Source organism: Suillus subaureus (assembly GCF_016647635.1).
Source record: "Suillus subaureus strain MN1 chromosome Unknown BJ212scaffold_12, whole genome shotgun sequence".
Classification (NCBI taxonomy): Eukaryota; Fungi; Basidiomycota; class Agaricomycetes; order Boletales; family Suillaceae; genus Suillus; species Suillus subaureus.
This window is the reverse complement of record NW_024538568.1, coordinates 478532-495428: the sequence shown is the minus strand read 5'-3', so window position 1 is coordinate 495428 and position 16897 is coordinate 478532. Positions and strand designations below refer to the sequence as shown.

The following is a 16897-nucleotide window of genomic DNA, read 5'->3' as shown; positions in this document are numbered from 1 at the left end:
GGGGTGGTAGGGGTGGTGTAGACTGTCCCTGGCATGCCTGGGAAGTATTTTTAATACAGCTGTCCATTAATAGAAGTGCCGCCAGCTGTAAGATAGCCACATCAGTGCTGAACCGTCATGCTCACTGTGCTAGACAGCAAGCTCAAGTATCTTGCCACCAGACTCATCAATTGAAGCCGGACTTTTTTGTGTAGTTAGCAAATGATCATATACATTGTTCTGGGGTCAAATGAGAGCTTATGTGTGCTATAATCACATAAATTAAACAACTAAGCCTCATCTCTGCTTATGTCCTCCTCATCAGTCGTGTCTACATATTCTACACTCTTCAGAGCCTGTGTAGATGCTCCCGATGCTTGTGTTCACTTCCTCTGAGGTGCATTCTCCTTTCCCTTGCATTTGTGTGGCATGCCAGCATCAGCATGCTTCTTGCACTGTGAGTTGGGTGCTGTACTCCTCCCATTGGCAGGGGGACATATGGAACCAATGGCAGGATCCATCTTTCAGTGTGTCATGGAGCTTCAATATGGCATCGAGGTTGTTTATGCTGGTGGAGGACTGGAATGGCAAACCCTCAGGCCAGCCTTTAAGATCAATCCCAAGTTTCTCTTTCATGGCAATATCGAAATTCATATAATTGATGTGGATGTCATGCCTCTTAGCTAGAGTCCCTAAAAATGCAGTAGTCAGTAAGATCCCTAATATAAGAGGGGAAAACCAAGTACTTAGCCCAGAATTGAGGAGCCAGGTACAAACACATTGCATGTTCTGTACCATCTCACATTCATTGAGGTCTAGCATTTATAAATTAGAATATACATAAACAAAGGAAAGAATACATACTTCGACCTGCTATACATGCCCATTGTTCCAGTTTCCATGTAATTTCATCAGCCTCCATTTGAAGGACATCCTCCCAGAAGTCCATGATGTTATCTGTTCCAAACCACATTGCCTGGGCGGTATCATACACGTGCCCACAAGAGGTGAAGAGGCAGGTGTAGATTCCCATTCAAAGGGCAAGGCCATCAAGCTAGATATTCATTAGCTAGCATTAGACATAGTATACATTCAACCTACCATCTTAAAGACATTATCTAACATTGACTGGACATCTCTGGCTGCTGCAGTATTCATTGCACAAACACTCATATTCTGGAGGGCATGGCACTCCTTGAGTTTGTTGATATATTCTTGCTGCTCATTGCGGTCTAGGTTTTGCATACTCTTGTCAGCCTTGACCATTTCCCAAATCTCATCTAGTGAATACTTGGCCCCATGAGGATGATCTATTGTTACAATAAGCAGGCTAATCACACCAACACTTCAAAGCACAATGACTGACCTGCATTGACTTCCTGTGCTTTTGCATGTATCAATGCATTGGAAAGTTGCATGTTTTGGCTCCCTTTGTAGTACTTTTCACCTTCCATAAGCTTCTTCACCTTCTCTTGAGTGATGCCATGTTTGGATGTGATGGCATCAATCTTGTCATTTTGCTCTCTAAGTAACCGTTGGATGGAACTGGTGAGTGCATTCTCATTCTCCTTGCATTGTGCTGCTGAAATTTTTCGTGAAGCTCTCCACACATTGGCTTGTGCCTTCTGCACAGTGTTGAGTGAGGCCTGGGACATAAAAACAGGCTGGTTTGGGTTCCTAGCAGCCCATGATGAGTTGTTTGCATCAGCAGGGATTTCAGATGTGCCAGTCTCCATGTGAGATTCAAGTAGCCTTTCTTGATTATTGTCTATCTGTCCTGCACGGTCTGAAGTGATGCGTGAGTAGTCTCAAGTGATGTGATGGAGGCCCACACCATTCCAAGTTGCCACCTCATCCTGGGTCTGTTCAGATGTATCAATGGCATGGGACACATCTGACACATTGCTTTGAGGTACACTTGTCTGTCCAGATGTGTCTGACACATTGTTTCAAGGTATGGCGGGTAACAATGTACTTGTCTGTCCAGACAAATCTGACACATTGCTTTGAGGTATGGCAGGTAACAATACATCTTGCATGTCGGGGTACTCATTTAGCAGCTCAGACAGTGATGGGAGAGATTGATATAATCCTGGGTCATTCCAGTCGATGCTGCCATCAAAGGGAGATTGGTTGGCATTGGTGTTGTGCTGAAAAAACTGTAGGTTCAGAATTGACTGGGAATGTGGGAAGGGCATATGATGTGGACATCTGGCCACCTGGGAAGGAGGGTATGGGGGATATTCCAGGCCACTGAGGCCAGTACTGGCATCCTCTTGGGTGTACTTTATAAATTTTAAGATGACCAAGGAAATGACTACTTAGCTGACAGAGAGCCACCACACTGGAAGTTGGAATCATCCATGAATGTGAAATTGGGCAGGTCCATTGTGCAAAGCCAAAGAACAAATTTTACTATAAGAGCAAACAAGAAGGCAAAATCCATCAATGGAGAACCTTGAAAAATATACAGAAAATCACAATTTATTTTTTTGCTTACCTTGACTGAATTTCAATGATATTGAAGTCACATGCTTGTGCACAGTGTTACGAACTAGGATGGTCGTAACAATCAGCAGCTCGATAAGAGCGATGGCTGATGTTATAGTCAAGTCTTTGCAAATACGAAGATCATAAGACAAGGCAAAGAGAGTGTCTTTGACTTGAATGTCGGTTTCAGACGGCTTAAGATTGGAGGTCTTAAGCAAGAGAAGTTCTGGTGAAAACCTAGTAAGATTAAAGTAAAGATCTACTAAGTACATAACTGGTCTTATATAGGATGTAAGTACTTTAGGGCTGGTACTTGGAGATGAGTCAGAGATAAGAGATGAGTCATCTAATGATGGCTGCGAAGAGCGATCGCGATGTGATACAAATATAGAAAAGAGTTCAAGAAAAGAGTCTAATGATGGCGCAGCATAGCGCGGTCATGACGTAATACAACTGTAAGTGGAAAATGAATAGGGGCAAGTGCGACTGTAACACACAGCGATGTGATTCATGTGAATGGTGATAGCTTCTGCTAGAAGCTCAGCAGTGTTTGATGGTTCATTGACGTCTTTATCAGAGAGTGAATGTAGGGATGAATGATTGGATGAAAGTGAGGCATACATACTAAGACAAAATCTCCAGTCATCATCCGGCTGTTCTGGCTGTGTACACAGTGTACTAACACCTGAACACTGAGGAAATTGGTAGGTACAGGACATTTTGAGGTTGCATATGATGTCTGTTTGAACACTGGAGTCATAACAATATAAGTACCAACTGGCAAGGTCCTATTCAAGCAGGGAAGCATGCATACAGTCTGATGGACATACCTTAATGACCACTGCATGAAATTGTTCCCAATTCCTCACGGAAGTCATCCCATAGCCCCACTCCTGCAGAGACAAATGTTGTTAGGAAGTTCTGAAAGTCAGACTTATTGCGATACTCACAGAGATGCAGTGAGTGTGAGAATGATTGAACGAATGAATGAATGAGCCATTTTCATGCTGTCCCCAGATAGTGCTCACCTCATCCACAGTCATGGTTGTTTGCAATATACAGTAGTGTGATCAGCACTGGAGCAAATTGACACAAGGAAGGCTCAATAAAGCCTCAGCTGATGTTCAAGTGAGTATGTAAGCAACTGCTTAAAGTCTCCTATAAAATGTCGAACAGTTAACCATTTGCTTCCATCACTTGCTGGCAGTAACAATATCAGTGTGGCTGTGTGCTGCACTTTGCATCATTGTCAGAGGCCATAAAGTGGTGAGTCTCGCCTTTAAGTTGGCTTTCCAGCTCTTGTGCTCCACCAATTCAATCAACATGAAGTAACACTTTGTTCTAAGTACTATGTCCCACCTGAACACCTGATATCAGTGTGTCACAGAATCACTTGCTGATGAGCCTCACTGGAATGTCAGTGGAGGTCAGTACTTTCAAGACAGGGTTGTTTGTTCACTTCAACATAAGAGTACTTCAGGAGTGCACAAAATTTCAAGACTGGGGTAACACGCTCTACCAGAACTGAAAGTTCCAGCAGACAGTAGACATGTATATGCATGTAATCCAGGTGGTAACAAAATCAGAGCCCATATACTATAGAAACTGTGCAGCATGTGCGTCCCTCCCCTCAATATCATCATGATGCTTTGGGACCTTGCCAGATGAGTGAACCATATCAAAGAGCATCAAAGTACATATCAACTCCAAGGGCCATCAATGACAACAGCTCCTCCCATGCATGGATATGCAATTCTACCACATCTACAACAGATGCTATTCCATTGTGTAATTTATCTGTGAGAGGTCCATCAACATCATGGGCTTCAGTACACAAGTCAATTGCCTGCTGGAGCAAACCCTTCGCCTCTGTGAGCCCTGCCTCACATTCCAGTCTGACTGAATCCCAGCCCTCTTGATTGACATTGGTCATGATCGACATCCCATACGATTCCCAGAAATCATGTTAGAGAGTGCTACTGTGATAACCTAGATGAAACCATACATCATCAAGGTGCTGAAGAAGATCTTGAGTATCCTAAGTGAAGACATCGGTAACATATGCCTGAATTTAAAATGAGTGCTCACCACAGCAGCCCCTCTATGATGTTGCCATTGTGTGTGGGACTTCACTTGTTCTTGAAGTCAGTGACTAGAAGTGAGTCAGTGCTAAAGTGATGAGGACAAGAACTAAACAAAATTACTGTGCATAGCTCTCCTTTTTGGTTTTCAGTTGAGCACATTGACGCTCCTCTGCAGTTTCATACTTAGGACACATATTGTGTAGTGAGTCACAGTTGTTGCAGAGAAGAAGGGAGCTTTGTTGTAGATTGGACACTGGATGTTGAACATTGACAGTTTGTGCTAATGAGATTTGCTTAAAAATATTGTTATTACTGACATGAAATTCAGCCACACTTCGGGACACAAGCTTAAGCCAAGTATTCTACATGTATGGTACTTCTTCAGTTGTCTTCAGAAATGCTTAGTATTCATCTACCATAGTCATCTACCATAGTAGATTGGTAGCTTGGAGAGAGAGATAATGTCAGAGCATTATTTATATTGTATCATTTATGTTTGCAAGATCAGTATCAGTGAGATCAGATCGCAGCACTGAAGAATGAATACCAATAGAGCAATTATCATACTGGATCGATGGCATTTTCATAGATCAAAGGTACATTGTATGTAAGTAACTCAAGGTCCCAAATCAATTCCATCTACAAGGTCTGATAAGTCTTCCACCTGAGCACACAAAGCATCACTCAAGTGGGACAAGGAAGTGGGTGTGGAAGGAGGTGTCTGTGTAGATTCTAGACTGACTGATACTGAAACAACTGAGTTAGACTCTGTTGATGATGAAGGGGTTGGTGAGGGGGGCCCTTCAACTTGGGTGTTTAAGATGGGGAGATCAGACTATGTCAAACAAAGATCAGTACCTTTGTTCTCTGATAATCAATAAAAATACTTACTGGCCCAGTAATTGTCTAAGTTCTCTCAGTGTCCGTGGTGCGCATTTTCTCCCCAACTGTCTCAGTCTCTGTACCCTCACCTGTGATTTTTGTCCAAGTTGTTGTTCGCTGGGAATGTGTCTGTGTTGTTCAGTTGGTCCAAGTATGAGTCACCAGCAGGTCTGGATGCTGTAGACCTAGAAAAGTTGATGATGTGAAAAATAGGATGGGTAGTGGTGTACTATACCTTGCAATCAAGAAGACTGGGAGCTCATGATGGTACTACTCTTCATCCATAAAAGAAATTGTTGACTCTGCAGAGTCATGTGCATACAAATCTCTTGAGTCTTTGTACCAACATCAATTCTATAATACTATGGCACCTGTGCACCTCAACAAATGTCCCAAAAATTGCACAGGACTCACCTCACTAAAAATTCGCCATGTCATATCCCACTGAGACCCCATCAATCTTCATCCTCAACAGGAGCTGCTAGGTTCCAGAAAAAGTTCTGAGTGAGCAGCAGGCGTAAACATGCACAAGAAAACTCACATGGAAGGTACCTAAATCCTTTACTTTGTTAGTGCCATGAGGATAAAATGTGACTTACATAGCAATGAGCATGGAGGAAAAATGCGCCCTTGAAGTGTTACAACAACCTCATGATGACTTCAGTGATTGGGCATTTGATGGTGATGATGGTTTTGGCATGAGCATATTGGATGGCTCCAAGCCAATAGACATTAGCCATGCAGGTGGAGAGCTACAGGAACTTACCCAAGAACTCGTGGGTGACTTCTGGAACATGTAAGTTGACTGTACAATGTAATCACAGTGTTGAGACTTATGGTGTCATCAGAAACATGAAGACATCTCGTGTTCATCGCATAGACTACAGGAACAGGCGTGACAGGACTAGGCACCATACAGAAGCTTTTGACAGGCAAATGTCAGCATTGACAGGTGCCTATATGGACTGGCACCTTGTTCACAGGACATTGGATGGGCGAGGTTTTTTCTCTCACTACTCGGATAGGACACAAGATGTGAATACAGGATCGATTGCTATAAAGGTGGTAGATGTGTTTTGTGAGCTTCTAATGACATACTCACTCGGGTTGCTGATGTATGCACTGTTAGACACTGAAAGGCTACCTCTGAGTATTCTACTTACTGATGCCTTTACTGCATCTGCACTTGTACGCCAAGGTGTAATCCCTTGTTTGCCTATCAGCCCATCAACTGCAATAACAGTAGAAGCCCTCAACTTCTATCAAATCACATGTCAGTGCAATCCACATTTCTCTATCCAGGCCTATGTGAGGACATTGTGTGACCTGCAAGGTGTGCATACCTTGTGTTCCCTTCATATGTAATGTATTGACTTCATTTTATATTAGGTTCAATTTTATCCATACTTGTCGCAGCAATTCTCAATTGCACTTGATGTCTACTTACAAATTCTCACTAACATCGACATGCTGGTTCACCAAGCAATTGGGCATTGTGATCTGAACTGGTGGCTGATGCATGCATGTCCAGTGTGTACATACATGCTTAAAGGTGAAGTCCCATTAAAATTTAGACTGCTTTATACTATGGACGGCAATGATTCACTCAAGTGAGTTTTAAAAAAGCTTGACTCAGACAACAACAACAACAACAACAACAACAACAACAACATACCTCCACGCTCTGCTGAACTCCCATCTATGCAAGTGGTTCGGAGTGACCGATATCTGCCAAGAGAGTATATTGATCAGTTTGTGGCCAACTCACCTGCAGATATGATGGCAGACAACAATGAGGTGAGTTTTCCTTCATGCCTACTTTTGTTTTCAACCTAGTGCCTAGGACAATCCTTGTGCCGGATGCTGGAAAAATATGAGGAATGAAAAGATGAAGAAGATGTGGGGTGTATTTGATGAATCTGGGATCTTCATGTCTGCCTGTTGTCACAGCTTCTTGCTTCTTTTGCTGACATGGTCCAGAGCAGTGAACAGTAGGTTATATTGTCATCATTTGTTTTCTGCTCACTGATCTGACTTCTAGATCAAAATACCCTCTAGCAGTGGTCTCAAAACTACTAGATACATTCAGGAAGGACCTGGGCAGTGGCTACAATGTCAGTTGTAGGTTCAAAACCATGCTCAGCTGAAGTTCTGTGGGATGCCATGCACATGACCTCAACCACACTTCCCTCGTTGGAGCTTTCCATGGACATGCTCACCAATGCCTTTGCCAACTCAATCATCTCACTACCTATATTGATGGACTCGGACTTGAAGATCTTGAAGGGTGCAAATGCATATTTTCAAAGTCCAATGCACTTGCTGCATCTGTCCATTATGCCAGCATCTTCCACCAGCGACAGGCCATTGCTAACTACTTTCAACATAATGATGATTTTGAGGTATATGCAAACCTTAGTAAGTTTTCACATTAATAGGAAGTGGGATGCAGTGCTAATATTTTATCAATTGCTAGCTACATTCCTATACAACAACTACAGGCAGGCATTCAATGTGCTCCATGATGGTCAAAGAATGCTGCCCAAACTGATGGTTGAGCTTGGTGTCACAGATGAGAACGCATTTGACGCTTGGCTAGCCAAGGAGCACAACTACCTAATGTCCCTAACACAAGAACCTGAAAGCAAGACACTCCAAATGGAATATTGGCAGAGGCTGGTGAACTTGTCTGGGAGCAAGTGAGTGTCCACTTTTTTAATTCACATGTGGACTAAAAAAATTTGATCAGGAAAGACCTTGATGTTACGTCTATGGCTTGGGCAGTGTCCATGCCCAGAACTGTAGAGTTCAGGGCTCATGATATCACTTCAACAATGAGGAACGAGACTGCATGAAGACATGCAATTGAGAATTATGAGAAGGATTTGAAGGTTGTACAGGAGCTTGAGGTCAAGCTTGGGATCACTCATAGATGGGTACTGGATGATCAGGAGTGGAGGGATGTGGGTCGTCTAGTTGCCAATTGCAAGTTGCAATGTGTGCTTGATAACCTGGAAGGTTTGGTTATCACCCAAATTTTCGAGCTCTCAAAGATGAATCAAGTGGGAACAGGTTAGTCTAAATGTGATTGCTTGAATCATGCCCATTTCATACCAGGTTACAAGCTTCGTAAACACATTGGCAAAGCCTTGCAAATGCATTCAGCAGCCATCCGCACAGCTCTTGACAGGTACAATGCAGCAGCACATGCTGTTTCTCCACCATGACCACTCTCTCTTGGGAAGATGTTGTCAAGTACACTTTTGTGGCTGACTTTGACCTTCTGTGAGATGCACAGCAAGACATATTGCATCACCCTTGGGCAACTCCTACAGGTTAACAAACAATGGACACTTACTTCAAGATGCATCGAGCGTGCGAGGAAATACAACGCCTCAACATCAAGATCCATTGTGTAGCCACCTACTTGCATGATGAAGTGTTGTATTTAGCTGAGTGTGAGAAGCAGCTTCAATCGATGCACCCTGCCCTCGCTCATCAAGTTGGCTTACACCACAATATACATGCAAGATTTACAGCATACCATCTCCACCATTTGCATGAAATCACTGCATTACCAGGCTTTACAGGACCAACAACACCAGGAGAAAGTATGGAGGAAGGCCCTGGTGCAGCTGCTGTGTGCATTCCAGCAGTGCTCATTCCCACAAGCCTCACTATGATGGAGGGAGAAGAAGATGAAGTGCTAGAGGACCTTGATGAGGAGGAGATTGCTGACACAGACAGGGAGGAGAACTCTCGCATCCTCGAAGACATCCTGCAGGTTGCTGTTGATGCTTGATGGTAGATAGACATTGCTCAGTGGCCTATGATGTGTCACTTACATTGTATACTACCTATACAAAAAAGCCTGGCTTCAATTGATGAGTCTGGTGGCAAGATACTTGAGCTCGCTGTCTAGCACAGTGAGCATGAAGGTTTAGCACTGGCATGGCTATCTTACAGCTGGTGGCACTTCTATTAATGGACAGCTGTATTAAAAATACTTCCCAGGCATGCCAGGGACAGTCTACACCACCCCTACCACCCCCCTACACTACCAGTAGGTATTTGCTACTCTCAAAGGCCTTGAAATATTGAATATTTATTCATTTGGGTGGCTACAGCTAAAAGCCAGTCAAATAAGACCTGCCATCAGGCCCAGCTGTCATGTCTAATTACAGTGGGTATGTGGGAACCTCATGTGATATGCTTCAGTGATGTTGTGGATGGCTCCTTGAGAACCAGGAGGAAGATGCCATAGGTGCACAGGAAAAGGTCAGAGTCAACTCTAGAATTAATTGAACTAATAGAAGGGGATGGGTTGGTGGGGTGTGATAGATTTTGTATGAGATGAAAATTTCCAGGTTTACTGGGCTTGGGAACAAGTGATAATGGAGCTGTTTGGAAATCCCTGATGGGTGACTTAAGGTCTTTGGCTGTGAAAGGACCAACAAAGTGTCCTTTGGAAAACTCATGCTCAACAATGCTTTGGAATACTTCCACATGCTCATTAATAGAGGCACTATTAGAGGGTGTATAGGTACATGTAATTGGGGGTATACTCCCAGAAAAGCCAAAGACAAGTCCCTCTGGAATGGACAGGTATTGTTAAGAACTGGTTTGCTCAAAGCTGTCATATCCCATATGCCAGACCTAGATCCCATAATATTCCCACGCCTTCCAGGCCTATTTCCGGACCCCACCTCTGACTCATTCCTGGATCCCCTTCCACTGTGTACTCCATATCTAAGCAGGATTAGCTTTGCTATGGAATTATCCCTGAGCTCCAGACCTCCAGATCTTTACTACTAGCCCAATCCATACACCCATATCCTGTCCACCCTATGCACATTCCATCCAGCAAGACATCTGGATTTTACCTCCTCTTAGATTCTGGACTACATCCACCACCTCACATATCTCAGTTGTTAAGTTCATACTCAAGGTTTAATGGATCCTAAGGGCTTCGGCCTCAGCTCATGCACTGTGCCCCTTACTCAAGTATTGCCCCTTATTTCAGGAAGGCAAGACTAATGTATCCAGAGGGTTGGATGGGTAGCATAGTGGATCTGGATGACTTCTGGATGCAGGATAAGTATCGTAAGGCTAATCCAGATGAGTCTGGACTAGAAACTAGCAGTAGTGACTGTCTGTTAAGAACCATGTTGCTCAAAGGAGAGAGAGACTGACTCAGAGGGGCTTTGTCTCAGCTTGTACACTATGCCCCTTACCTGAGTATGTGCCCTTCATTTCATATGAGGTCCGATGATAGTCCGATGAAGTCTGGAGGACTTCTGGAGGCTGGCTACTCTGCTGGAGAGCGCTAGAGGACTTCTGGAGGAGCACAGGAAACATCCAGAGGAGCATGGGAGAGTTCTGGAGGAATGTAGGAAGTGCTCAGGAGAGTTCCCACTGCAAGGTAATACTTCTACAGGAAACAGGATGGAAGGATAGAAGGTCCAAAGGTCCGGAGGACAGGAGGACAGGAGGGCAGGAGGGCAGGATGACGGAGGACAGAAGGACAGGAGGACAGGAGGGCAGGATGTCCAAAGGACAGGAGGATAGGATGTCCGAGGGTTAGGAGGATGGAATGTCCGAAGGACAGGATGCCTGGAGGTACAAGGGACAGGAGGTCCAGAGGTCTGGAAGGAATAGGGGCTACATCAGACTTCGTCCGATGTAGAAACAAACAGAGGTAGACTACCCTAAGGTAGAGTTGGAGAGACAGGGATTGGACCTAAGTCCAGAAAGAGGGTAAGTGCCGGAAAGGCGGAGCTCTGGCCTAGGGAATCAATCCCTAGGCCTGATGGGTAGGACAAACTTAGGTGGACCAAAGTCCAAGAGAGGATTGGGCAAGTCTAAGTTGATATTCAAACTGAGGAACTACAAGAGTATCTACAGGGGTTATATACTGGACAACATCTGAGGGGATCAGTAAGCAAAGGAGCAAGGCTATGTACAAGCATGTGGAAACACATTAGTAAGTAAGATGGAACATAACTAAATGAGCTCAGAGATGAAGACTTGTACAAGGATCAATAAGCAAGATGGAAGAAGAGGTAACCAAAAGCCAGAAAGGTGGAGATGCCTAAATGGGGATAGGTGCAGGATATCGGACAGAGGGTGGGAATAGGTCCAGCATTAATATCCAGAGGTCCAGAGATCTGGGGATCCAGAAGACAAGGTGGATACAGGACTGGAATACAAGAAGATGGATATAGTCCAGAATCCAAGATGAGGTGAAGTCCAGATGTCTTGCTGGATGGAGTGTGCATAGGGTGGATGGGACAGGGGGGTATGGATCAGGCTAACAGTGGAGATCCAATGGTCTGGAGCTCAGGGGTAAATCTGGAATGAAGTTGATCCTGCTGAGGTGTGGAGCACACAGCGGAAGAGGATCTGGGAATGAGTTGGATATGAAGTGGGGTCCGGATGTAGGCTTGGAAGGTGTGGGAATATGATGGAATATGGGTCTGGATTGTGGGATATGACATATTCAAACTGAGGTACTACAGAGAGTTACAGGAGGTTATACAGTGGCTCAAAAAACTGTCTGCATGTTTTGACATTTTTCACTATCTATGATATTGTGTGAGAACGAACAAATGGCTCAAGGACATGGTTATACCACATTGTAGTATGGCTTCAGGGCTTTCATTTGAGCCCTACACCGTGGGAATCGGTGGAAATATGGTGGAGACATAAGGCTTATAAAATGATGACTCATGTGGACAGTTTTTTGAGTGTATATTAAAACTATATAAATCATTATTTATGACACCACAAAAATCATGCCACTATTATATAAATTATGAAGTGGTGTCATTATGTTATTTTATGACTATATCTAACTATATAAACCAGAATATCTCATGTATCATAGTTATAATCACCATGAAAGTCATCTCCTCTGCTCAAAGAGATAATATCCTCTCTCTGTCTTATGCTGGCCTCTCTGCTCACCAAATTTCCTCTAGAACTGGAGTATGCAAGTCCACTGTGGCCAAGTTTATCAAAGAAAGCCACCCAGACAAGGAAAACTCTTGTGGAGGACATCCATCCAAGCTTACCTCTACTGACAAAAGGGCTATTATCCAACATATCACTATAGGAAAGGCTGATAATGCTGTCCAAGCCACCCATTATATCAATTCCACCATCACTACCCCTGTCTCTTCACAAACTGTGAGGAATGTTCTCAAGGCAGCTCATCTCAAGGCAATAACAAAGAAGAAAAAGCCTCTTCTCTCCATCAAACATAGGCAGAGAAGACTAGCCTTTGCCTTAGCTCATCAACACCGGACTGTAGAGGACTGGAAGCATGTTATATGTTATATGGTCAGATGAGACCAAAATCAATAGGATTGGGTCAGATGGGAAGGTATATGTATGGAAAAAAAAAAAAGGGAGATGGCCTAACAGACAGAGAGGTTAATGGGACTATCAAGTTTGGAGGAGGTTCTTTAATGGTATGGGGCTGTATGGGATGGAATGGTGTGGGAATGCTTGCTGAGGTTGAGGGGAAGATGAATGCTGAGCAGTATGTGGACATTTTAAATGACCACTTGCTGCCTAGCTTGGCAGAATCAGGGATTGATGAAGAAGATATCATTTTCCAACAGGATAATGATCCCAAGCACACATCCAGAAGAGCTAAGGAATGGTTTGAAGAACATAACATCAATGTTCTTGACTGGCCAGCACAGTCTCCTGATGTCAATGTCATTGAACATCTCTGGGGAGCACTCAAGAAAAAGCTTCAAGCCTATGAAAACCCCCCTAAAGGAGTATGGGAGCTTTGGGAGAGAGTAGCAGTGGAATGGGGGAAGATCACAGCTGAGGATTGCCAGAAATTAATTGAGAGTATGCCTAGAAGGATAGAGGCAGTAATTAAAGCCAAGGGAGGTCATACAAAATACTAGAATACCTGGTTATTATTGTAAACTACTTGAGTCAAAAAACTGTTTGCATGAGTCTCCATTTCGTGAGCCTTGTATCTCCACCATATCTCCACCGATTCCCACGGTGTAGGGCTCAAATGAAAGCCCTGAAGCCATACTACAATGTGGTATAACCATGTCCTTGAGCCATTTGTTCATTCTCACACAATATCATAGATAGTGAAAAATGTCAAAACATGTGGACAGTTTTTTGAGCCACTGTATACTATAGGTATCTAATGGAATGATCAATCAGCAGAGTCCAAGGCTATGTATGAAGCATATGGATGGTCTATTGGTAAGTAGAAATGGATCACAAATAATGAAATAGAAATGAAGCATAGGTAACAGATCAGGGAGCAGGACAGATATACAGATAACCAAAATACTGGAGTTAGGGGATTACCAAAAAGAGATGAGCGCTGGTTGTGGATTCAGATGAATTGTGGACCAGACTGGATGAGTGGACAGATTGGATAATAAGATGTTGGAGGGAGATAAGATGTGGATTGGATCTGAGATGAGATAAGGATTGGATCTGAGATCTGGATATGCAGATATGACATCAGTCCTGTTTCCGCCTTACCTTCCAGATCTCCAGATCTCTGGACCTATTCCCACCCTCTGTCCAAGATCCTGCACCTATCCCCATTTAGGCATCTCTGCCTTTCTGGTTCTTAGTTATCTCTGTTTCCATCTTGCTGATTGATCCTTGTACTAGTTTCATCTCCAAGTTCATTTAGTTATGTTCTGTCTTACTTACCAATGTGTTTCCACATGCTTGTACATAGCCTTACTCTGTTGCTTACTGATCCTCTCAGATATCCTCTAGTATATAACCCCTGTACAACTCCTGTAGAGTCCTCAGTCTGAATATCATCTTAGATCCTGTTCTACTTGTCCAATCTTCTTCTGGACCTCAGTCCATCTGAGTTTGTCCTTTTCCATAAGACCTAGGGATGGATTTCCTAGGCCGGAATTCCAGACCTTTGAATTTGTCCCCTATGTCTCTGCCCCAAGTCTAGGGATTGCTTCCCTAGGCTGGAGTCTTGCCTTTCTGGCACTTACCCTCTCTCCGGACTTTGGTCCACTTCCTGTCTCTCCAACTCTACCTAAGGGTAGTCTACCTCTGTTTGCTTCTACATTGGACTTTGTCCAATGTAGCCCCTATTCCTTCCAGACCTCCTGTCTTCTGTACCTCTGGACATCCTGTCCCTTGTACCTCTGGGCATCCTGTCCTTCAGACATTCCACCCTCTGTACCTTTGAACATCCCGTCCTCCTAACCCTCAGACATCCTGCCCTCCATACCTCCATGTCCTGTCCTGAGTACCTCCAGACATCTTGTCCTCTGGACCTTTAGTCCTCCTGTCCTCCATACTTCTGGACATCCTGTCCTCCTATCCTCCAGACCTCCAGACCTCCTACCCTTCCATCCCATTTCCTGTAAAAGTATTACCTTGCAGTGGGAACTATCCTGAGCACTTCCTGCATTCCTCTGGAACTCTCCCACACTCCTCCAGACATTTCCCATACTCCTCCAGAAGTCCTCTAGCACTCTACCAGAGTAGCCAGCCTCTGGAAGTCCTCCAGACTTTGTCAGACCATCATTGGACTTCCTCTGAAATGAAGGGCACATACTTGGGTAAGGGACACAGCATATGAGCTGAGGCCAAGCCTCTCTGAGTCAGTCTCTCTCTCTTCCTTGAGCATGGTTCTTAACAAAAGCGGAGAGAGGGACTGATTCCAAAGGGCTTGACCTCAGCTTGTATGCTGTGCCCCTTACCCAAGTATGTGCTCTTTATTTCAAATGAGGTCCAATGATGGTCCAACAAAGTCCAGAGGACTTCCAGAGGCTGGCTACTCTGGTGGAGTGCTAGGAGACTTCTGGAGGAGCATTAGAAATGTTCAGAGGAGTGTAGGAGAGTTCTGGAGGAATGCGGGAGGTGCTCAGGAGATTTCCCACTGCAAAGTAATACTTTTACAGGAAACAGGATGGAAGGACAGGAGGACAGAGGACAGGAGGATAGGACATCCAGAGGTACATAAGGAATAGGGGCTACATTGGACAAAGTCCCATGTAGAAACAAACAGAGGTTGACTACCCTAAGGTAGAGTCGGAGAGTCAGGAACTGGACCTAAGTCCAGAAAGAGGGTAACTGCCGGAAAGGCAAAGCTCCAGCCTAGGGAATCAATCCCTAGGCCTGATGGATAGGATAGGACTTAGGAGGATCAAAGTCCAAGAGAGGATTGGGCAAGTCTAAGTTGAGAGAGCAAATCTAAGTTGATATTCAAACTGAGGAAACTACAGGAGTATCTACAGGGGTTATATACTGGAGAATATCTGAGGGGATCAGTAAGCAAAGGAGCAGGGCTATGTACAAGCATGTGGAAGCACATTAGTAAGTAAGATGAAACATAAGTAAATGAACTCAGAGATGAAGACTCATACAAGGATCAATAAGCAGGATGGAACAAGAGATAACCAAAAGCTAGAAAGGCAGAGATGTCTACATGGGGATAGGTGCAGGATATCAGACAGAAGGTGGGAATAGGTCCAGAGTTAATATCTGGAGGTCTGGAGATCTGGGGATCTGGAAGATGAGGTGGATACAGGACCAGGATATGACGAGGTGGGTATAGTCCTGAATATGAGACAAGGTGAAGTTCAGATGTCTTGCCAGATGGAGTGTGCATAGGGTGGACAGGATAGGGTGGTACAGATCAGGCTAGCAGTGAGAATCCAGAGGTCCAGAGCTCAGGAGTAAATCCTGAGCAGAGTCAATCCTGCTGAGGTGTGGAGCACACAGCAGAAGGGGATCTGGGAATGAGTTGGATATGGGGTCCAGACATAGACTTGGAAAGCATGGGAATATTATGGAATGTGAGTCCAGATTGTGGGATATGACAGGTATCTACAGATGAGGTCTGATTCTGTGAGCAATAAATACCAACCCTCTGGACTGTATGGTGTTTGGGCTCCATATTCTTTGCTCTCACATCCAGAACACTCATGGAAGGATTCATGGTTCGGGGCTTTGCAACCCCCTGGGCATTGCCATTTGTAACATATGGGAAGGCCTTGAGGGTTGACAATGTGCCCATCAACAGTGGGTATTAGTGCCATCCCATATGGTATGGGATTCACAATGCTGAATATCATGGATAAAGCATCCGAGACAAAGGGTGCAGGCAGACTGGCCTCATGAACCTGCACCATGGAAAAAAACCCCACACCATTGTTGATGATCACAAGGACAATCTAGTGAGGTTGATACCTTGCTTTTCTCCAAGCTCTGTGGGGGAGAACAAGAATGTGAGTTGTGGTTTTGATTGTTGCTGGGGCCTCCACAGGAGTCACGGTAACTGGACCTCCAATATTGGTTCAAGGATGCCTCTCTGCTTGTGGGCTGTGAGGAGGGCTTGGTGATCAGTGTCCACGTTTGATGTGCATCCATGGGAATGTCATTGCAGGCATCCATGGGAGTGTCATTGTGGACATCTGTGTGAAGTATTACAG

At 44.3% G+C, this 16897-nt stretch overlaps 2 protein-coding genes across 2 annotated transcripts; one reads left to right on the top strand and one right to left on the bottom strand.

The window, feature by feature from the left end:
* Nucleotides 1–417: 417 nt before the first annotated feature.
* On the bottom strand, nucleotides 418–2177 carry BJ212DRAFT_1298919 (uncharacterized protein; the record flags this gene model as incomplete). Its single annotated transcript, XM_041332763.1, has 7 exons — nucleotides 418–671; nucleotides 783–794; nucleotides 844–955; nucleotides 1081–1289; nucleotides 1346–1765; nucleotides 1814–1915; nucleotides 1955–2177. The coding sequence occupies 7 exons, from the start codon at nucleotides 2175–2177 to the stop codon at nucleotides 418–420; spliced, it is 1332 nt and encodes a 443-aa protein (XP_041194129.1).
* A 3781-nt stretch (nucleotides 2178–5958) lies between these two features.
* BJ212DRAFT_1298918 (uncharacterized protein) lies at nucleotides 5959–9237 on the top strand (the record flags this gene model as incomplete). The annotated part of the gene is made up of 15 exons (XM_041332762.1): nucleotides 5959–5983; nucleotides 6039–6231; nucleotides 6260–6373; nucleotides 6419–6513; nucleotides 6565–6623; nucleotides 6738–6768; nucleotides 7010–7045; nucleotides 7072–7232; nucleotides 7386–7426; nucleotides 7477–7556; nucleotides 7579–7853; nucleotides 7941–8134; nucleotides 8293–8507; nucleotides 8553–8625; nucleotides 8967–9237. 15 exons carry the CDS (start codon nucleotides 5959–5961, stop codon nucleotides 9235–9237), a joined length of 1863 nt encoding a protein of 620 aa, XP_041194128.1.
* Between the last annotated feature and the right edge of the window lie 7660 nt (nucleotides 9238–16897).